Source organism: Ictidomys tridecemlineatus, chromosome 8 (assembly GCF_052094955.1).
Source record: "Ictidomys tridecemlineatus isolate mIctTri1 chromosome 8, mIctTri1.hap1, whole genome shotgun sequence".
Taxonomy (NCBI): domain Eukaryota; kingdom Metazoa; phylum Chordata; class Mammalia; order Rodentia; family Sciuridae; genus Ictidomys; species Ictidomys tridecemlineatus.
Genome location: NC_135484.1, coordinates 140,832,440 through 140,855,916, shown reverse-complemented (window position 1 = coordinate 140,855,916; position 23,477 = coordinate 140,832,440). Strand labels below are relative to the sequence as shown.

At 36.9% G+C, this 23,477-nt stretch overlaps 1 protein-coding gene across 1 annotated transcript in view; it reads left to right on the top strand.

The window, feature by feature from the left end:
* Nucleotides 1-23,262, top strand: part of Bloc1s5 (biogenesis of lysosomal organelles complex 1 subunit 5) — a 34,968-nt gene extending 11,706 nt beyond the window's left edge. Inside the window, exons 3-5 of the mRNA XM_005327481.3 lie at nucleotides 5,009-5,138; nucleotides 13,608-13,666; nucleotides 21,736-23,262. Of these exons, the coding sequence (XP_005327538.1) occupies nucleotides 5,009-5,138; nucleotides 13,608-13,666; nucleotides 21,736-21,915 (369 nt within the window). The 3' untranslated portion in view covers nucleotides 21,916-23,262. The remainder of the gene's footprint in view (nucleotides 1-5,008; nucleotides 5,139-13,607; nucleotides 13,667-21,735) is intronic.
* The last annotated feature ends 215 nt before the right edge of the window (nucleotides 23,263-23,477 follow it).

The following is a 23,477-nucleotide window of genomic DNA, read 5'->3' as shown; positions in this document are numbered from 1 at the left end:
ATACTGCTCAAATGAGCATTTCCAACAGACTGAATTTCAATGTTTGGAGACTCCCTCGTAAAATGAATTGGTAAGGGTTGTGGCTCAGTGGTAGATCGCTTGCCTGGCACGTGTGAGGCCCTGGGTTCGGTCTTCAGCACCACATATGAATAAACCAATAAAGTAAAAAATCCACTGGCAACTAAAAAATATTTTTAAAAAGTGAATTGGTAAGCATTAAAGATATGTTGAGCTAAAGAATTAAGACTGAACAGTGTAGAAGAAGAACAGTGTGACATGCAGTGGCTCCGTGTTCTAACAGTGAAGACGCAGCATAATTATCAGCAAATGGAAGGAGATGGGAAGGTGTATGAAAAGCAGGATTCCCTTGCTGGTTGCCTCATAAATATTAACTGAAAATATTAGTATTAGTCAACTTCCTGTCACTGTGGGAAAAAAATACCTGAGAAAAACAATTTAAAGGGAAGCTTTATTTTGGCTTACTATTTCAGAGGTTTTAGTCCACGGTCACTTGGTTCTTTTGGTTCTGAGCCTGTGTTAAGACAGAATGTCATGGCAGCAAGCACATGGGTGGTACAGAGTTCCTCACCTCCTATTCACCAGGGAACAAAGGGAAAGGGACAGATAGAGGCTGGGAAAAAATATTTTTCAAAGGCACATCCCAGTGAACAGCAAGACCCCATCGCCTAGAGTTTCCACCACCTTCCAGTAGCTGGAGATGAGGCTTCAACACATGAGCTTGTGGGAAGACGTTTAAGGCCCAATCCATAATAGACAGTATTTCAAATTAGATCCTGAGGAATAAGGAAAGACTAGAGAAAGGAAAGATGGTCACCTAATATATTCTTTATGTAGAGAACAAATAAACTATAGCTGAAAAAGTGGAGGTATTATATACAAGGTTATTGCATAAAGAATTGGAATATACATAACCATGAAAACAAAAATGCTGAGTTAAAAATACAGTCTCCAACTTTAAGTAGTTCAATTTAGATTTTTCACCTTTATGATGGAACGAAAGTGATACACAGCCAGTAGAAACCATCTTTCAAATATTTTGAATTGGATCTGTTCCCAGGCTTGTGACATCAGGTCCAGTCCTCTCACCATGTGGCCAGTACTTCAAACCACAGCTCCCAGTCAGCTACACAATCATGAAAGGAAACAAACAGTACTCACCAGTGTATGTGTTAAGTTAGAATGTTGGTAGATTAGATGAATTAAGTGCATTTTGACTTACATTATTTTCAACTTACATGCATACACATGTGTAATGGATGTATGTATCCTTACACTAAAACAGTGGTTGGATACATTTTTAAAAATAGTTACCTGAAGAGAAAGTGATAGAGGACACAAGGTACAAAGCATAAAGATGAAAGCTAGGCTTCTTTGAATTTTTTGTTTGTTTCACAGATGTAGTTTTGGAGCCATGTAAGTATTTTACATAATTTAAATCAAAGTTAAACTTCAAGGAACAATCTCAAAACATCAAATTAAATGTAGAGAAACAAATCGTGTTTTAGAAAGAAATCATTCCTAATAATGTTAAAACATAGTGATTGGATGATACATTTCTTTCTTTCTTCCTTTGGTACTGGGGATTGCCTGGCTTAAATATACATTTCTAATGTAATATACTTTCAAAACAGATAAGTTTTTAAAAAGTATTAAATTGTTTTTAGTAATCATTTTGTTAATGCTAATATTTAGTGTTTTTATTTGATCAAATTTATGATAAGGTAAATGAGTAATTGGGTTGGTGTTTTGAAAACCTGGAAAGAAAGAGTTAAAACAGAGGAAGGTAATTTGAAACTCTGTAGTCCTGGGGAATGCTGTGGCACACCTTGTAATCCCAACTACTTGGGAAGCTAAGACAAGAGGGTCCATCACAAGTTCAAGGAGAGCCTTGGCCACTTAGGGAAATCCTGTCTCAAAAAATAATAAAATAAAAAGGGCTGGGAGTGTAACTCCATGGTAGAGTCACTGGATTCAATCAGCAGAACAGGGCAGAAAAAAATTCTATAGTCTGAATTTGTTTGTCAATATCACCTCATGGTATTTCTTTTCTTTTCTTCCTTTCTTCCTTCTTTCACATAGCTCCCAGCCTTGTCTACTGAAAGGTTAGAAATAATGGCCAACCGGTAGCAGCCAGCAGCCCTTGTGCTCAGTTTCTGAATTCCATCTCTTGGTGCTGGTGTAGTGGTTAGAGAACTGCTGATTCTGGAGCAGATGTATAGGATGAGTCTGAAGCATCAGGTTATACCAGAAGGCAAAGAGAATGACAAAGAAGAGTGGAATTCTCTAAAAAGCCTCCCACAGCCAATTTGAAGAGACTTCCACTAGACAAAGCCCGGGACAGTCTTGAGTATCACTGAAGAGGATTACTGAAATAGGTTGGAAAATCCCAAGTAGGCTTAAATCTATAAGCTGTAGGATATATATAAACAAAAACTCTTTCTAATCATCCCTAGAGAATACTAAGGAAGTATTTTTAAATTGGTAAAATCAAGGGTGGTTTTGTTGTTGTTTTGTTTTCCTTCATATGTGAACATTCCTCAGAGTAACCAAATAGTGGAGGAAGGGCAGTTTGTCTTTCATAGAAGAATCCCTGCTGATAAATGAGGACGGAATGCCAACATCCTGTTGAGAGTGCATAACCCACCTCTGAAAAATTAATACAAACAAAAAAACAAAACAAAATCCTCAATCTGCTTGAACCTTTAGTTCTAACTACTAATTTACAGGAAAGGGAAGAGACAGTGGAGTATGTTAAAGTACACCACAGGGATTCATTCATTAAAAAACAGACTATGGGAAATTGTGCAGAACAAATGACTCACTTTATTTCAACAAACTGCAAGGAAAAAATATGATAGAGGAGAAATCTGTAGATTAAAAAGCACTTAAAAATGTTAACCAGTTGCAATATATGAATCTTAATTTAGGTTTTGGTCCAAACAAATGGAGGGATAAGAAAGAACATTTATAGGACATTTGAGGGAATATGAGCACTACTTTGATATTTAATGATATTAAAGGATTGTTGACCTTGTGTACAATATGTGTGTGTGTCTTTCAGGGGAGGGGGAGAATATGTGCCTTTATTTCTTTTCCTAAGAGGAATCTTTATCTTACAAAGATATGTTGAAATACTTACAGTGAAATGATACACTACCTAGGATTTTCTTCAAAATGTTCTAGGGGAATCAGTGAAGTATTATAAAGGGAACAAAATCAGTCATGAGTAGAGAATTGTTGAAGCTTGTTGACAAGTACACGAGGGTCCATTATATTATCCTTTCTCAACTTTTATAAGTTTTTAATTTTTCATTATGGGAAAATTATAAAAATTGAAAAACTGGCCACAGCTGTTTCATAAGCATGATTCAAATAAAAATCCCAGTAGTAGAACTTACTATTATAATCAAATTTATCACCCTTTTTTAATGAGCTTTTTGTTTTGTATTAATTTTGGATTTGCAGAGATAGTATCGAGTTCCCATATACTTCTCACCCAATTTTGCCCATTACTGATGTCTTATATTACCATGCCACATTTGAAGAAACTAAGAAATCAACATTGGCCCATTGCTATTAATGAAACACCAGACTGTATTTGGATTTCTTGAGTTTTTCCATTACTGCCTTCTTTCTGTTCTGGGCTCTGATCCAGGGTACCACCTTGCATTTAATTATCATGTCTCCCAAGACTTCTTTGGCTGAGACAGTTTATCAGTCTTTCTGTTTTTCTTGACCTTGATAGTCTTATACTAGCAAGGTACCCTATAGAATGCCTCCCAATCTGGGTTTGTCTGATTTTCTCTCATGATTAGGCTTTTGGGGTTATGGATTTGAGGGAAGAAAACCACAGAGTTGAAGTCCCCTTCCCATAGCATCACATTAGGGCTACATGCTATGGACATGATTCCACTATTTGCATGAACCTTCATGGCCCAGTTGAGGTCACATTGGCTAGGTTTCTCCTCCTTATAAAGTGAAGGGTTTCCCCTTTCCTTGTCTGTTCTTTCAAAGCACTTCACTAAGTCTAGCCCACCCTCAAGTTGGGTGGGGAAGGTAGTTAAGCTCTACTTTCTGGGGGGTGGGTATAGCAGGATCCCCAAGACTCTCCCCAGGCTTTGATTCATTACAAGAGCTCACAGGACTCAGCTACAGTTGATCCAGAGCAAAGCCAGGAAAGGGAAGAGGTGCTGAGAGAAGTCTGGAGGGAACCAGGCAGAAACTTCCAAGACTTCTCTAGCCCAATTCCACGGATGTGCCTGACTCCCCTAACAACAGGTTGTGACAACATGAGTGCATTCTATTGTACCTGGGTGTCCAGGGTTTCTACTTGGACTAGTCAAACAGGCATCCTCAGCCTAGCGAATACCAGAATTCCATGCCCAGAAGGAAGGTGTCAGTGTTAACCGCAGTCTTTGTGCAAACAGTTTAGGCACAGTGAGCTGTTTTATAATTTATGGAAAGTTATACCAGTGAAGGACACTGATTACTGGTCAGGATTCCAGTCCTCAGCCAAGGACAGCCTCGCAAGCAGGCTTTTCTGAGGACATCAGTCTCTGTTGCTGTTCATTCTATTCTATCAGGGGAGTTATCTACATATCATTACTTTTACCACCCATTTTTATTATTGAGAGTAAAAAAAATTGTAAAAAAATATAATGCACAATGAAATTTAAAGTCGGATCAAAGTGTCTAATTTCTTCCTAGTGAAATATGTGGTACTCTTAAGTCTCTTGTTCTTTTAGTATTTCTCTTGCCCATTTTCAAACATTGCTATAAAAATATTACTCGTGGCAATTTTTGGAGCTTTTCATAATTAAAAAAAAATGCCTCCAGGTTATGACCTCATTTATTGCCAAATAATTAGAAGGCTGTAAATTTCAGTAGTAAGTAATAACATAACAACCAGAACTTGAGTGAAAGCTCAGAAAATAATTATTAAGACTTCAGAAACAGTAAGTACTAGTCATTTACTTCCTTTTAATAGGAAAAACGTGGTCTTCGAGAAATGCGAGTTCTTGAAAATTTGAAGAATATGATCCATGAAACAAATGAACATACTCTTCCCAAATGCAGAGAAACGATGCAGGACAACTTGAAAGAAGTTCTCCAGAGATGTAAGTTTTTGATTTTGATTTCAAATTAATGCTGTGCCAAATTTATTTTCTGAAGTATTATGGTGGGAAAGGAAAAGAAGAAACTTCTAATCAGGACACATGAAAGTGGTTGTCTAGTGACTAATGCAAGTTGCCTTGATATTAGGAGCATGCATCTCCAAAGCAAGATGTGTGCAAGGCAGTCCTTCTAGCATGCAAGAAAATCAAAACAATTTTACCTTTTAAAAAGAAAGTTACTGGGCTGGTGTTGTGGCTCAGTGGTAGAGCACTTGCCTCACACGCATGAGGCATAGGTTCGATCCTCAGCACTACATAAAAATAAATAAATAAAATAAAGATATTGTGTCCATCTAAAAATAAATTTTTTTTTTAAAAGTTACCTGTAAGAAAATGTTTGATGATGTGGAATTAGGAGAATATGAAGTGGAAAGTTTTTTCCAAACAGACTATCAGAGGTTTTAGTTCCGTTCCCCGCCCCCCCCTCCCCCCCCCCCCCGCAAAAAAAAATAATCCTTTTATAAATGTTTGTATTTTATCACTTTTCTTTATTAAGTGACATATTCTAATGTAGAGTGATAGTTGATCAAAAGATTATTTATTAGTATTTTTAATATCAAATCATAACATAGAGAAGCTTTATGAGTAGCTGATTTTAAAATTAGCAGTATATCAGAAACTTAAGGCTTCTCCGATTTATATTGAGAACATTTGAGGTATGATATACTGGCAAATAATGATGGGTTACTGAAGTACAAAATGGAAAAGTATCCTTGATAGTGGTGGGGACAAAACTGACCTATAATAGAATGGCCATGAAGGAGATCAGCAGAGACCTTGGTTCATAATGGAGATAAATGGCTTTGTGTGGAACTAAGTCCAGGCTGATGTACTCTAATATTAAAAGAGGGTTGGAAGGATAAATTCCCGAGATCATATTTGGCTTGAGTGGAATAGCAAGAAGTCTATGTTTGTACAGAACCCAGACCCCAACAAAAGTTCCAGTATTATGCTAAAAGGAAAACTGCAATTGTTATTAATCAGAATGTTTATATATGCATTTGATATGTGCCTATAACTCTTCTTTTCCACACTTTGATTATATAAAAGTAAATTGGGTGAAACTCAGTAGAAAACAATGAACAGCTATTTTGACTGGTTGCCTTCTTGGTCTGAAACTCTGAATAAGGACAGCCTTTTGAAAGTAAAGTCTTCCCAGTGAAATAGAAAAATATTAACTGACAGTTTGGATACTGGACTGAAAATATATTTTCTTGAATGGATGAATTAAAACACAAAATGTGAAGTTAATGGGGTTCTAACATCTGTGAAATACTTTGGTCTTGTTGGCATTAGAAACCAGGCAATGGCTTTTGGAGCTGTTTTTCTGCTAATAGCAGGAAAAGCTTCTTCAGTTGGGCTCCAACATAAGAATGTCCTTGTGCCTATTATGCTGACTGTCAACAGTTACAATGGAGATAATTATCTGCCTTTAAAGTTGATATAGTTTTAAAAATTAGTCTGGACCTGGCTGTCATTCCTAGCAAGTTTTATTTTCAAAAACTTGACATTCTAAATTATATGTTAGCTTATTTATTTTCAGTACTGATTGATCAAGGAGTTTTGCAAAATCATGTAAGCAAGCTTATATATTGAATATTTTCTAAAGAGTACAAGACTAGTGATGAGTTTAGTTTTGTGCTTATTAGTAAAGCCTCCATGTCTGTATCTTCCTATACATGTTTGAGAACATACAGGGGATTCAGTCCATTGTCCTCCTAGAACCCTGCAGATGTGGACCATACTCTACTGGTCTGACATTGTACACAGAGCAGACTGTGGAACAGGAAGCCAGGGACCTCTAGGAGTCTCCCAGTGGAGAGTTGGGCCAGAATCCTCAGCTTGGCATCGTTTCTGCTTTTGGCTGCATTACTACTCACTTTGCAGAGTGTTCTGGGATTGGGTGAGCAGAGATTTTAGGCCAAAACTCATCCATGGTTCCTTAAAAACCACAAAAAGTAAATGAGTCTACCAAGATACAAGAAAGCAACCCTGAAGGTAACTGGTCATCAAAATATTGCCTTTACATAGTCTCATTCTGAATACACCAGTGGTGTCTGGGTTCCACTTATTGGTTATTCAATAGGCTTATAAATTTCACCAAGTTTGAGGTCAGAAGATCTTGCCTCAATGTCAAGGGTCCTTGATTTTAGAGAGTAAGGAGGACAAAAAGCTTCTAGGTTGTTCCTCAGATAACCTTACATGACCAAAGTTGGAGAATATTCTCTCCCCTTCTCCCTCTCTTTTTAAGTACAGTGATTTTTCTTATTTTTAAAGGATCTTTTTAAGTGATAAGAAATGAAGAAAAAATAAATTCTTTCTCCCTTTCTCTCTTCCTCCCTCCCTCCCTCCCTTCCCCCCTACTCCTGAGTTAAACCCAGGGCCTCACATATGTAAGCACATGATTTACCCCTGAGTTATACCTGCAGCTAAGAAAGCACATCATCTACCCCTGTGTTATTACACCCCTGAGAACTTTTTAAAAGAAAGAAAGAAGAAGAAGAAAAAGGAAAACGATAAATCCCACTAAATAATTACCTAAAAATAACAAGTGCTTTTCAACTTTGGTGAAGATCATTCCAGACATCTGCTTGTTTAATCCAATAGAAGGATAGATGGAGGAGCCATCATTGGATGAGTAGATAGGGAAGGATTGAAAGGAAGAAAGAAGAAAGGACATTTGGCAAGAATGAGATTGTATAATTTTTAAATTGAAGTATCAATTTTTTATTTCATTTACATTTGACAACAAAAATCTAAAGAAAACAGAAGGCAATACCTTAAAACAAGTGTTTTTACTATAAAAGATAGTAGTTACTAAAAAATCATTCTAAGGAGAATAATTATAAAAAACATTTAGAAGGTGCAGTGTTGTTGCTGCTGTTTATTTTTATTGTTTCCATCGTTGGCAGCATGAATGCACGCCTCCCCAGTGGGAGGGTGGTGGGGCTATGTCCCTGTCCTCTCACTTCTCTCCCCCACCCTCTTACTACTAAGTTCCCCTTTCCATTTATTATATCTGTAATGGTATTATAGTTCTCAGTTTATTTACTTAGCACTGCAGTCTCACTTTTTATTTCATTCTGTATTTTATCATCACATTTGATTTCTTTCATTAAACTCATTGTTGTTGATTTGTATGGCAAAGGACCTATCAAGAGTTTTATTAGGTTTTCTTTCAGAATGAATGCTCTCACATATCATGTTCCTTTTCCCCTCCCTCATCTATTTTCTTGACAAATGAAAGTACATTCGAATTCTAAGGGCTTTGGCAACTTGTTTTCTCTTTCCTATTTTGATTTTTGGGGGCTGAGTTGGATAGATGGGATTTGTATTCTTGATTCTTTACTAAAATCTGTGTTCGTATTCTTGGTCACCATTTTTCAGTGTTTGTAGTACACAGTCATAATTTTCTCGTATTTACTAAGCGATGAATTTTTAACCTTTTTTCAACTTTTTTATACTATTTTACTATTAGAATTTTAACCTCTTTTTTATTTAACTATAAAACCCAGTAAAATAAATATTTATTATCCTCCCCACTTTATAGTGGAGGAAACTGAAATTTGTAGTGATTTAACACTCCTGGTTCTTTGGGAGTTTCTATGAACTATAGTGCAAAGTAAATTCTGCTGACTCCAGAGCCCAAGTTCAGCTTCAGGCCGTCACCTTCTGTACAGCCAATAAAAGTCCTCCTTTCCTCTGGGATATCACTCTCTCTCGGATTCCCTTCTAACCCAGGCTCCTCCTTAGCTTTGTAGTTCCCACTTAGAGCTTTGACTTTAACATTGGGTTACCCCAACTGCTGTCCTATCAATACTTCATTTCTTAGTGATCTCATATAGAATCATAGCTTTAAATGTCAACTGCATGCCAATCAATAATGCCATATTTTTGTTTTCAACCTAGGCCACTCCTCTGAATTCTATATACAACTGCCTGGTCTGATAAGCATCTCACTATAATATGTTTAGAACCAAACTTCAAATTATTTTTGTTCAATTTTGAGTCTAATTAGAATCTGATCATCCTTGCTACTTCACCAACTGCTACCATTCTGGTTTAAGCCACTCTCATCCCTTAAGTAGATTACTCTAGTACTTCATACCTGATCTCTTTACTTCTTCTTTTTCCTCCCTATAGTCCATCCTCCACAGAGAAGCCTGAACGATCCTTTTATATAACTAAGTTCTTATCATAACTGACCTCAGAATCTCCTCATCTTGCATAGATTAAAAGCCCAAATCTTCATGATGACCTAGAAGTTTCTACATAATGTCCCACATTCTGACTTTTATTTCTTACCATTTCCTTTTCCCTCCCTTCATGCCAGCCACTGGCCTCTTTCACTTTCCTCTGATGCACCGAGCGTACTCCCTCCCTCCTCAGCATCTTTGCACTTACTGCTCCCTTGGAACACTCTTCTCTCAGATGCCTGAGCACCCTCATTTGCTGTAGGTCTCTGCCCAGGTGCTAGTGTGAGACCTTTCTTGGCCACCTCTTCCACTTGGCATTCCCTGGCTTCTCTGCCATGCTTTGTTTATCCATATCATCCTTCACCAGCTGACATGCTGAATGTTTACCTACATGTTGCCTGTTTTCCATACTGAAATTCAAGTTCCTTGAGCTTGGGGACTTTTTGTTCACTATAGTCTGACCTATGACTGTGTCTGGCACTTTGTAGCTGCTCAGTAATTATTTTTCATTAAAATGAATGAGTGAGCCAACATCTGCTTCTAACACCAAACCAAAATTATTATCATGATAGAATTTCTCCTTTATGTTGGGAAAATCGGGACAATGCTAGCTGCATGTTTGGCACAATAACTCTATCAAGGTGCTAACTTCCTTGAAAAATCTTGGTTAAGAGAAAGGCATCTGCTAAATTCCTGACCTTTTATTCTTTAAGTCAACATAACCTCCTAAAACAGTGAGACACCCGGGAAGTTTCTTTGTACTGAATTAGGTAGAGCCAGTAAGAGATGTGGAAGTGATAGGAAAGTTCCTAGAAATGAACCTTTTCCTCTTGGAGTCAGTAATTATGAAGGAAGAGAATGTTTGGTGTAGGAAGATGATTTTCTTAGATTTTACAAAAGCATATTTCAGAATTCAGAAAAGAAACTTTATCTGTTGGGTAGCTAATGAGTTAAAATGTGTTACTTCACAGGGGCTGAAATTTCTTAAAATGGGTGTTCTATCCAGACATAAAGAAAATTCTATTGAGAAACAAGTGTGCCTTTGTCAGATGTGTCATAACTAAAGGATGTAACAAATGACAAAATAAGTGGCACAGTCCTGTAACTCTTAGAGTAAGCTCAGAAGGATCTGAAAATGGCAACCAACTAAAGACAGCAAGTTGGATTTCTAAGTTATGTTCACAGAGCCAGGAAGGGGGAAAAAAACAGGAAATGATAGAACCACTGCTTGGGAAAGATGATGTCATCTTAATAAATGCTGCAGAAAGGAGGCAGATCTAATCAACTCCTATTTTGTTTTGTTTTCATCTTTTCTTTTAGGGAAAAAACAATGATTGGGAACCTAATTTTCAATTCTTAAATATTATCTTTGATAATAATTAAAATTAATGGTTGCTGATAAAAACATAGCTTTTTGAAAACAAATTTCTCCTCTTTTACCATATTCCCAGAGGGGGAAGCCTAACATTTTTCTGAAAAAGGAATCACAGTCCCTGCCCTGTTATGGAACTTGTGACCTAGTTGGGCCCAGCCTGGGGTGGGGTAGGAAGGCATAATTGTAAAACAATTAGATCAACCTCCATTTTAAGCAAATGCAAGATAAAGTGGTAGAATACACATACACGTGTATCTGATGAAAGAATTTCAAATCAGGAAAAATCTTTATAGAGAATAACTAATCTAGGAAGGCTTTGTGAAGGCAATGACCTTAAACTCAGCTTTTGAAACAAAACATTTTAAAAAGAGGAAAGGAATAAAGAAAGCACTTTCAATAGGGTAGTGCAGTAAATAGAATAATAGTAACAATAACATTTTGGGACTAATGGCTGTGAGCAAAGAGCTTTTTTGGGTGATTTTATTAGTAGTATTTGAATTATTATAAGCATAATGTCTGCTGTTATCTAATGTAACAATCATGTCAGTCCTGAAGTCCTATTATTAGTTGTTATGCTCATTTTACATGCACATATTAAAATGTATAGCCAGTATTCTATCAGACAGTTATTCTGCTTCTCAATAACAGAAATGCTCCTTGTGCCTCTAGTAACAGACTGCTTAATAGAGCATTTCAGCTTCTCTGCCACCTCCAAAAAAAGCCACCTGATGCTCACACAGCTCCATGAGACCACTACTTTCCTGCATCTTTTGCCCTTGCATAGATTACATTCCTTCCCTGTACTATCTTCCTTATCTTCTAGCAACTGAATTCTTATTTACCAATCAAGGTCAGCCTTGAATGTCACCATCATCCTAAAAAATTATTCCTCTGCCAAATTATACAAATTTCTCTGCAACTTGATCACAGTTCTTACTCTCCTATATTGTATTAGTTTCTTGACTGCTTGCTTTGTGTGTAAAGAACCATTGTAAGTGGTTTGTTGTAGTAGTAGTAGTTATATTATGCATATCTGGTATAATTATCATGTCAGTCCTGAAGTCCTATTATTGGTTGCTATGCTATAAGTGAGGAGGTAAGGTGTGAAGGGAATAGGAGCAGCAACAGGAACAGTGCTGGTACATGGTGAATGCTCAGTAAATATTTGATGAATGAATGACTGAGAAAACATGTCCAGGATCAGCCACACAACCAAGAGCTCAAGCCTGGATTGGGCTGACCAAGGCTTCCTCAGCCTGCATACCAAACATCTTTATTTGAGTGAAGTGAGAACACCTGTAAACAGAAATAATAGATCTGGTAAATGAAAAAATTTGAATGACTGAAGAATTGAAACTGGTTTCATTGATGAAATATTAAGAGGCAGTGAAGTATGGAGCCAAGTCTTTTGAGAGTCAGAAAGATTTGATTTGAAATGCTGTTTCCTGTTCTTATTAGTTGTATGATCTTCTTGAGTGACAGGATCACCTCTCTGTTCCTCAGATGTGTCATCCATAAAATGGGATGGTCTGTTTTCTAAGAGAAAAATAGGATTAAGGGGATTAAAGCATGTGAATTTCATTTTTGAATACCAAGGATTGAACTTAGGGGTACTCCAGCCCTATTTTGTATTTCATTTAAAGACAGGGTCTCACTGAGTTGCTTAGTGTGTCACTTCAGCTGAGGCTAGCTTTCAACTGCCTCCTGCCTCAGCCTCTTGAGGTGTGCACCACTATACCTGGCAAGCATGTGAATTTCTTAGTGCATGTCTTGGCACATAGTAAATATTCAAATAACTTCAGTAATGAATACATGAGTATCCCTTATCTGAAATGCTTGGTAATAGAATCATTTTGAATTTTGGCTTTTTTTCTTTTATTGATCTCAGAATATTTGTACATATGATTTCTTAGGAATAGGACCCAAGTCTAAACAGGAAATTCGCCTCTAATTCATATATATCTTATTCGTATAGCCCAAAGGTAATTTTATGCAGTATTTTTAGTATGCTTGCATTTTGCCTGAGACCTACTGCGTAAAGTCGATTTAGAATATCCCACTTGTGTTGTCAGAACTCAGAGGGTTTTGTTTTGTTTTGGTTCCAAGGATTGAACCCAAAGTCACTTAAACACTGAGCCTCATCCCCAGCCCTTTTTATTTATTCATTTTAACTTTGAGGCAGGATCTCACTAAATTGCTTAGGGCCTCAGCCTCCCTAGCTCTGAGATTACAGGTGTGCATCACTACACCCAGGTAGTGCTCAAAATGTTTTGAATTTTGGAGCCTTTTAGATTTTGGATTTTCAGATTAGGGATACTCATCCTGTACCAGCAGTTTGGGTTCTTAAGAAATGGAAATGACTTAATAGAAATGATCTGGAGAGTTAAACTTGTACTGGCTGCCAGGATGCATTAGAAGACAAAAGAGCAGGGGTGAGAAGAATGGTAGAAAGTTGTTGAAACTATCTAGAGGTGAAGCACTGCCTGCAAGAAAATGGTGGTATGGGTGAGGAAGGGTGGGAGTCAGCGAATTGGAGAGATGAGAGAAAGCCATAATTCCTCAGAATGCAGCCATCAGAGAATTCTGAGGTTGTTCTTGACACTTGTCATTGAAGTCAGTACACATATGCCCTTTGGCTTGCATATCTCAATGTTCAATGATGATGGTCATTCTAATTACAATATCCCAAATACATTGGCAAAACTTGTTTTTCCCCTTTAGCCACCCACCAGCCATCAAAATGATCGGTTTTTTTGTAGTTTCTTGAGATTAACAGAACCCAAGTCAGTCTCTCCTGACTAAAGTCTAACAATTGTAAACCAACTGTCTGTTTTATTTCAGTGCAAGCAGCTAATGACTCCGTCTGTAGACTCCAGCAGAGGGAACAGGAACGAAGAAAGGTAAAAGTAGATAATGAACATGTGATTCCTGGATGTTTCTTTTCATTTTTTAATTTTTTTGGTACTGTTGATTGAATCCACACTACCACTGAGCTATATCCCTAGCTTTTGTTGTGGGGTGAGGGGGGTTTACTGGGGATTGAAGTCAGGGCACTCAACCTCTGAGTTAACATTGCCAGCCCTGTTTTTTATATTTTATTCAGAGACTGGGTCTCACTGAGTTGTTTAGCTCCTTGCTTTTGCTGAGGCTGGCTTTGAACTTGCGATCCTCCTGTCTCAGCCTCCCAAGCTGCTGGGATTAGAGGCATGTGCCACCATGCCCAGCTAAAGAACTCTTTATTTTTTCTTTTGAGACTAGGTCCCGCTAAATTGCTTCAGGCCTCTCTAAATTGCTGAGACTAATTTCTTCCTGTGATCCTCCTTCCTCAGCTCCTGAGTCACTGGGCTTACAGGCGTGCACTGTAACACCCAGCTCTCTGGGTGTTTATTATCATCATATCATTAGCAATTGCTTTTGATCAGAAAATTCTCTGAATTATTTTGATTTATACAGTGAGTTAAAGTTAATTTATTGAATATGGGTTGAGGAGATGTGGTCACATGGTCACACCATCAATATTTTTATAATTCAAATTGCAGATCTCTTTTTTATCTTTTCAGCATTTTCACCTTTTCCCTGAAAGTGGTATTTGTCTCACAAAGAAGAGAGAAAATAGAAGTTTTACATGTAGCAAAAAAATACCTACCAGATTGGAAATATAAATCTTTCCTTTGAGCCTTAAGCATAGACTATATTATGTATATTTCTTCTAGAAAAGGAAGCATTCATGCCTGCAGATGGGTTATTTAATGAATAGTCATAGGAGTATGTGAATCACTTGATGGGCGGTGCTTTGCTTATTTGAATTATATCTTAATTAAATTCAGATGTGGAAAACAGCATACGAATGTAGGTTTCTGTGATAATTTGGTGTTTTCACTTGGACTTTTCATAAAGTGCTTTTGTAACTTATTCATCACTCTAAGTAAAGATACACCTTACAGTTACATTAAGAGATGTAAAAATACTAAGTCACTCTGAAAACAATTCCTTTTTGCGTGTGTGCATATCAGTAAATGTTACTATCTCTATCTCTTTGGAAATGTTGTAGTTAATCCACAGTACAAAGTTCAGATCTGTTACTACATAAGTATATAATGGAATGAATCTTTCCAGGGCTTTAATTTCTATACTCTGTACTCAATTCCAGATGTAAAGTTTGAAAATTCAACATTTGGATGATTTAAGTCTTACTGAAAGGACTCAACCGATGGGAAGGCTGCCCAAGGGTAGTAGGGTCCCAGCAGGCAGGGTCAGGGAGCACAGTCACTGCTGAGCACATGGATGAAATAGCAAGTCAAAGGGCCATAGTTGGGACTGTCCATTTTGGGGTGTAGTGCCAGCATGATGCTCCAAAAACTGCGAAGGCAGGCGTGGGGGCTTGAGTGGGTCATACCAGGCTGGAGAGCAGATGATTTTTTAATCCTCTTCTTGCTAGGCACCACTGTTTATGAAAGTTTTTTAATTTGTTAAGTTTAAGACAATCGCTACACTCAAGGAGTTAAAAGTTGGGGGGGCTCCAAACCCCTAAAGCTAACACAATGTAGGATAGTAAGAACTGTGATCAAGTTGAAGAAAAATTTGTGCAGTTTGGCAAAAGGAATAATTTATTAGGAAGATGGTGACATTCAAGCCTGACCTTGATCAGTCAATAAGAATTCAGTTGCTGGATGATAAGAAAGATAGTGCAGGGAAGGAATGTAACCTATGCAAGGGCAAAAGATGCAGGAAAGCAGTGGTCTCATAGAGCTGGTGTGTGAGCATCAGGTGGTTATTTCTGGAGGTATTAGAGGAGCCAGCCAAAATGCTATATTAAGCCATCTGTTACTGGAGGAACTAGGAACATTTCTGTTATTAAGAAGCAGAATAACTGTCTGATAGAATACTGGCTGTACATTTTAACATGTAGTTCTCTTGGCTTTCAAAATGGAAAAGCATCCTGTGCCTCATCTACTTCTCTGACACGTTGCAATGTGACTTAAGCAGATTAGGGTGAGTTTGCACTCACACCTGAGTTGGTCTTTCAGATATGTCAAAGCAGTTACAATTCTGATAAACAGAAATTCTTTTTATTCTTGAGTAGGATGAACCCTTAAACCATAATTGGAATATTTCCTCTTATCACTTTGAATTATATTCATATTTAACATATTAGCCTTCTCTATATAGGAAAAAAAAATGACCAGATTGCATAAAAAAAAAATCTGGCTTCTTCTGTTTGTAATGGTTGGTTCTTTTATTAGCTGACTGTAAGCCCTTGGACAAGTCCCTAAGCTTCAAGCACATGGGAGACTGAGGCAGGAGGATCACTTGAGCCCAGATCAGTCTGAGCAACATAGTGAGCCATGTCTCAAAATAAAATAAAATAGAAAGGACTGGGGATGTAGCTCAGTGGTCAAGTGTCCCTGAGTTCAGTCCTCATTATAGAGAAGGGAAAGGGGGCAGAAGAAGAAGGAGGACCAAAAAAGGTGGGAGGGGGGTGGCTCAAGAAATTAGACCAGTATATTTCTTAACTGTCTTTATGTCTGAGAATGTTGTTATACTAATTTTTGTAAAATACTAAAGTTAATGTTTTTAAATGTATTGCAAAGCTGAGTTTCACTGAGAATTACTGTAGAGTATGTGAAACCTCTGTTAGTGAGGAACCACCCTGATTTTCTTCTCTCAAGATGGTTTAGTAAAATTAATCAGCTTAAAGGTATTTAAGGGATGCATTTTCACAGCCCAGCAAAAAGTGAAAATTCTTTATAGTCTTAGTGGGACAATGAACCTTGTGTCTTAAATTTTCATTTTTTTTTAATGTTTATCTACTTACTAGAACAATTTGAAGTATGGATCTTTAGGATTTTTTAAAACTGCCATATCTAGCTTTTTCTGAAATTTTCACATGGCAGGGTGTTGGACTATATGTACAGTCCACCTCCGTGTGTGTGTGTGTGTGTGTGTGTGTGTGTGTGTGTGTGTGTGTGTGTGTGTGAGAGAGAGAGAGAGAGAGAGAGAGAGAGAAATATGTAGAAAACAAAAATGACTTCTATTTGCATTTTACAGGCTAATGTTAATTGTTGCTTTTGCTTATCCTGTTGGCCACATTTTGTATATTTGAAAGGCTCTCAAAAGCAAAGAAAGATGGGAGTAGTGATGGAATAAAATAGACTATTGCCATTAATCATTACTTCTTTTTTGCCAAGACAATTTGTGGAATTTTGCCGGAAGTAAATTGATAAGCGTCATTCAGCCAAATCACATTTCCCACAATTGATATCTAAAAGTATATTCAGAAGAACAATAAATGCACATTCCCTACTTATTTAACATGTCTTGAGAACTGCCACTAATACAAAGGTTACATTTTGGGTGCTAGCACTAAGTAGTGAATTGAAATGCAATTGGTTTATAAAGTTCACTAGCTCTGAAAAATAGGCCATTAGGAGACAGAAGGTGATTGATTTCATCAATAATTTAAATTTAGGTTCATGTGCAGCATCCACTCTTGAAGCGCTGTCCAGCCACGCCAGAGACAGTGAAATAAATGTAACTGTTTCGATCTTGTCCACAGATATTTATTAGATTTGGTTATGCTTCTTCATAATTTCTTTTCATGAGGGAGATGAGATCATATAAAGCCATATTCTTGAAAAGATTTGGAGAATACTGAGAAATATTTCCTGCTCTTTAAAATAATTTTTGGCACTTGTACTGATATTTCTTACCAAAGTAGATTTTTTCTGTGCCTGGGTAAAGTGTGTGTAAAATTAACAGCACGTATATTGCTGACATATGTTCCAGAATACTTTTTAAACCTTAGTTGGATTATTCAGAATTGTTTCTTACACCAGCATTTTTCACTTCGATGCTGTTGACATTTTGGACCAGATAGAAAGGTCTTTGTTCCGTTGCTGAGGATTGCTGCCAGTGCACCATGGGTTGGCTGCCAGTAGCTCCTCCCTGACCTCTGTTACAATGACCAAAAATCTCTGGAGAAAGAAACACTCCCCCCACCCCAGTTGAGACTCACTGATTCTAATTAATGTGAGCAAAACTCTCTTTATTTTGTATTTTGGACTTTATTTATTGAACTGGTTCTAGATATAGTTTAGCTTCAGGATTGGTTTTTATTTAAATTTATCTTTTATGGGATATAAATATAGATAGGTATCTCAGTATATTATTACTATTTCTTTCTCTGTTGTGACTTAATTTGTACAATTTACTCATTGTACAGGCTAATGTTAATTAGATATAACACCATTGCCGCTTATGACTTCTGCTGCATGTTGTAGCTCACTAATAAACTTCCTCTTCATTTTCTTTTAAACTTAGAATTTTCTAAGTTTATCCCCAAAAGAAAGCAAATATATCCATTTAAGAATGCAATTGTTTTCATCTGAAACTTGATTTCAATTTTTTTTTATTGTGGTAAAATATGTACAGCATAAAATTCACCTTCTTAACCATTTTTCCCCCCTAACCATATTTTTAAGTTTACATTGCAGTGACTTTAAATATATTCCCATTGTTGTGCTGCAGTAATATCACCACCAACTCTCGGTAAAACTCTTTGATCTTGCAAAACTAATGAGATTCTGTATCCCCTAACCATTAACTCCCACTTCTCTCTGCCCACACTCCTCAGAACCACCATTCTACTTTCTGTCTCTGAATTTGGCTGCTCAAAGTGGAATCATATAATATTTTGGTTTTTGTGACTGGTTTGTTTCTTTAGTATTATATCACCAAGGCTCATCTGTGTTTGTAGCATGTTGCAGACTTAAGTTCCATTTTAAGGCTGAAGAACTATTCCATTATGTGTATAGACCACATTTTGTGCACCTATCCACCTGTCTATGGGTGCTTGGGTTGCTTCCACCTTTGAGCTGTTATGGAAAATACTGCTGTAAGCATGAGTGTGCAAATATCTGTTCACATTCTTGCTCTCTGTTCTTTGGGATATGACCTCAAAGTGAAATTACTGAGTCATGTGTGATTCTACATTTAATGTTTGGAGGAACCTCTGTAATATTATATAGCTAGCTTTACCAAAAAGCCCAAGTTTTTGTCTTCCTTAAACATGGAGCCCTTATAGAACTTTTAAAAACTGTTTTGGATGAAAATCTTTAAAAATATATTCTATGTTCTTCTATGCATAAGTTTTATATCATGGAGAGAGAGTGGGGTTGGGGTCAGAGAGAGAGGATTGTGTTTCTATACCAAATGCCTTCAAATACTGTGCTTCGGGTTTTTCTGTCTCCTCCTTTGCCATAGGCTGACTATCATTTCTTCATATCTCATTTATCAGCTCTTTCTTTTTCTTATTTGTGATTTTTCATATGGTATAGTCCTGAAAACCAGTTAACTAGTTAGAATTGTGATAGGCCAAATAGGTTCAGAATCTTCTGAAAACAGCAGTTCTTGCCAATGGACTTTGTTACATCTTTTTTTTGTTGTTGTTAGCTCAAAGACCCTGCTGCATAGTTCCTCAGCTAAGTCTCAAGGGGATGTTCTTCCCAGGTAGCTGAGTTTTATATATGTGAAGACTGCAGTGTTGTCAATATGGAAACATATAGTCAACCTCTCTGTTTTTTTGTGTGTAATTTTTATGAAGAATGCATAGCAATTATTATTATTAATGGTGAGAGACTAAGAAATTAGGTCAAGTGGACTGACCTCAGGAACTTCAGGAGAAGAAAGCAAGACTGGGTTTTCATTTGGGGCTGGGGATTGTCAGCTTTCAACTTGTCTCCTGGACTTTGAGAGAAAGCAGTGATATAACTGATGTGGGAAGGCCACTTGGGTGTGTATGTCTTTAGTTATAACGTTCTGTAGTACAAAATGGAGACACTGATTGTTGGCAACCAATTCATCAGCAGTGGCTATATCCAGGAGGAATGCAGTGAATATGAAAAATGGGAGGGGCAAACTTACTTTATTTGCATTACTTGTATGCTTCAATTTATTACAAGAATATATTGTTAAATAAAGTAAAGGGGCTGGGGATGTGGCTCAGGTGGTATCGCGCTCACCTGGCATGCGTGAGGCACTGGGTTCGATCCTCAGCACCACATAAAAAAATAAAATAAAGATATTATGTCCACCTAGAACTAAAAATTTTTTTTTAAAAATTTAATTAATTAATTAAAGAACAAAAACTTCACTACAAGGGGATAAAAAGTGGAGTGATCTGCCTTCTAGATGCTGTGCTTGTGATTTATATAATAATATTTAATTTTTCTTAAGCACCTCAGGTACTGAGCTAGGAAGTTGACATGTATTACCTCTAGTCTTCATAAATATTATTTATTTTTGAACTAAGTAATATTTTTCTCATTTTTAGATTAAATTTTAACTTAGTGTCTTTAGACAACTGGCAATGGGTGAGCTAGAACTTGGAAGTGAGATTCATGTGGTTTCCAAGTCTGCATTTTTCTCCATTGAGCTGCTCTGGATAAAAAGTGCTGCCTGATAGGAGTAGGAACCCAGGCCATCAACCAGATCAAAAGAGCAGCTAAGCCAATTATGTCTGTGGCACATGCCTGTAATTCCAGCAGCTCAGGAGGCTGAGACAGGAGGATTGCAAGTTCAAGGCCAGCCTCAGAAACTTAGGCTGTCTCAAAATTAAAAAACAAAAAGGGCTGGGGATGACACTCAGTGGCTGAGTGTCCCTGGATTAAATCTCCACAACCATAAATAAATAAGTAGATAAATAACAAAGTAAATAAGTTAAAGCAAGATAACTATATTGATGAAGTTTTAATTTTTATTCTGTTTTTAATCTGTGACTTTTCTGTGAGACTATTAATAGTTTTTGGCAGAAGTCCTACCAAAAAATTAATTAAACTCTTCATGTATTGTCCTTTTTTTTTTGGAGTTGAAATCCATAAGGCTGAGAAGTTAAAAAGGAGTGTGCTGAAGTTGTTTCCCTTCCCCTGGTATATGAACCCTTTCCCACCACCACTCTGGTACTTATTCAGATTCCCACTACTAATATACAAGCTTCAGGCTCCAGCCTCTGAGTGGCCAGTCGAGTCTCTGAGCCCACCAGGTGTCCCTTTCCATTAGAGCTCTATGGAGTTAATATGGAGGAATCAGTTGTGATTTCAGATGCGTTATAGGCTTCTGTGGTTTGCTTCTGTCACAGTTTCCCTTGGTTTGTTTAAAAGAACATAGCGGGAATCAAAACCACATCAAAACTTCTAACATGCATGTAGAATACTTGAAGAAAATATAGAAAGTTACTTTTCATACCATTTTTTTATTTAATTCTTTGTTGTGTGTGTTCAAAGATAATAATTGAAGTTTTTCTTTCAGGGTAGAAAATTAAGTTGCTGTTGTTTTTCTACAGTAGTATTCCCTATTTGTTGCTGTGGTGCTCCAAAGAAAAATCCTTTTATCTTTATAGAAATTTTAAGGACCATCTCAAGAAGAATTTAGATATTTGACATATTTGACCTTAAATATTTGAGAAAACACTAATTTGCCTGTTTTAGATGTTGATTTGCTTTAAGGGCTAAAATTGAACTGAAGAGATTTCTCGATTTCTCCTTCAGTAGCTAATGATCTATGATTACTTCTATTGTACTCAAAACATATTATGTAAGACAGACATTTTAATTTCTTATGATTGTCTTAGCATATGTTCTTTAAACTTGATAAAGTATATGTAATTTGGAACTTGAGAAAAATAGAGGTATTAAAATTACTTGGATTTTTGTCATTTAAGGATACTAAACACCTATGAATTTTCAAAAATGTGAGTACTCATGTTCAGTTATAATAAAAAAAAACCTTCAGTGTTTCTAATGTGTCCTATTCTTATTGGATGTTAAAATGATAATGTAATTTTTCTTATTGTGATTTATAGTTGATCATTACAGAAACCAAACATCAAGCAATAAAGTTACATTTGTCTCATCTGCATATAGAAATAACTGTATAGAAGATCTTAGGTGATTTTCACATTTTCTTTTCTCAGATGTATCATGACCACTTAATAGCTACTGAGAAACAGCATCAACTCCAGTGGGAGGATTTCATGAAAGAACAACCCCGCCGTCAGGCTGAGGTGGATGAAGAACACAGAAGAGCCATGGAAAGGCTTAAAGAACAATATGCTGAGATGGAGAAGGGCCTAGCAAAATTCTCAACTTTTTAAGAACTTGAACAACAACATTCACAAATGGAGGAGAATTCATTGACTGCTCCACAAAATACTCCCACCAACAGTTAGCCTCTGCTTCAAGCTTAGCAATACCTTCAGTGGCACTCTTCAGTGGCACACGGAGAAACTGCAGCTGGAGCCTGACTGAATTTCCAAGAGAAGAAGAGTGCTCTACCATTCCTGTTTCAAGTGCCTAAATATGATCATTTGAATGGGGAAGAAGAGGGGGAAAATGGGATGAATTTACTCTTTGTCAGAATTTGATTTGTTTTCTGATCATTAGCTGAGAGAACTATAACTACAGACTTCTTAGAAGGATCATTCACCTCATTCTCATACAGGGTTGATGTTAATTACTGTAGCTTAAAAGGCAGGTAGCATAGCTGCCTCCCACAGCTTCCCTGGCTGTGAGAGACCTAAGGATGCATAAAGTGTTATTCCGTGAGTAACGTAAACAAACAGCTGGTCTTGGAACAAAGATCACATTTAAAAGAGGGAATGATCAAAGCATTGTCTCCACTATGACAAAGATGGCTGTGATGGTGCTGGTACTGCCTGTTGGGAAAGATCAGATTTTGCAGTGCAGCAGAGTGCCGTTCGTTTCCCTGGAGGACAAGACGTGTATGTTAAGTTTGTGGCCTTCCAGCTCTTACTATTTTCATCTTTTGAAACATGCTTAGGAGGAAAAGCTTACCAAAAATATATTTTGGTTTTTAGCCTTTTTCCAAGAACCACAATCTTGCCCATAGTATTTACCTCATTTTTGTGTCTATTTTTCTGTGGGTAAGCTTTATAAGATAAATAACGTCTATACATGTTCAACTGTTTAATGAGTAATTAGCAAATTCTGCCAAGGAGTCCCTCTGGAACCATATAAGCATTCTGGCTCTGAAAGAACCAGAAGTGTTTGTCCACGTGGCAAATGATCCATGTTAAATGTAAATCCTTTTTAATGTTCACGTCTGTTCTCATAAGCAGGTGTTTTATGATGAAACATGTACCAGTTTTGTCATCACTGTGATTCTTCAAATTCTGCATTTAACAATTGAAGAACTAAGTTGATTTTGTTTGCCATAAACCAAGCAAAAGTAAATGCAATAATTTCAAGAGATTTATGGAAAATGAATTTGAGGTATGGCCAAATCTTTGTAATAGTTTTCATTGCTTTTCAGTCAAGAAAGGTACAAGAAAGAAAATACCTAACTTTCTCATCTTATCTCAGTGTTGCGACTGCAGAAAATTGACAAAGCTTGACTGTGTAAACTTATGGCTTACTGTCAAAGCTTCATTCTTGGCTGCATGTTGAAAATGTGATTAAAGTTAATAGAGGAGATGAAATAAGTATTTGAGATTTCTTTCAATAACACTGAACTTCTGCCAACTTTCTCTGTCTGCTACTGTAGGCTTGACAGGTTCATCAATCATCCTCTGGTACCTGGACTAAAAAGAGTACTTGCTGACACTAAGGCATGCTGGAATTTTCTTAATTCTCTTTCAGTGGATGGAAAAAAAAAAAAAACTTCCAAAAATATCCCACACATAAAAAGGGAGGGGAG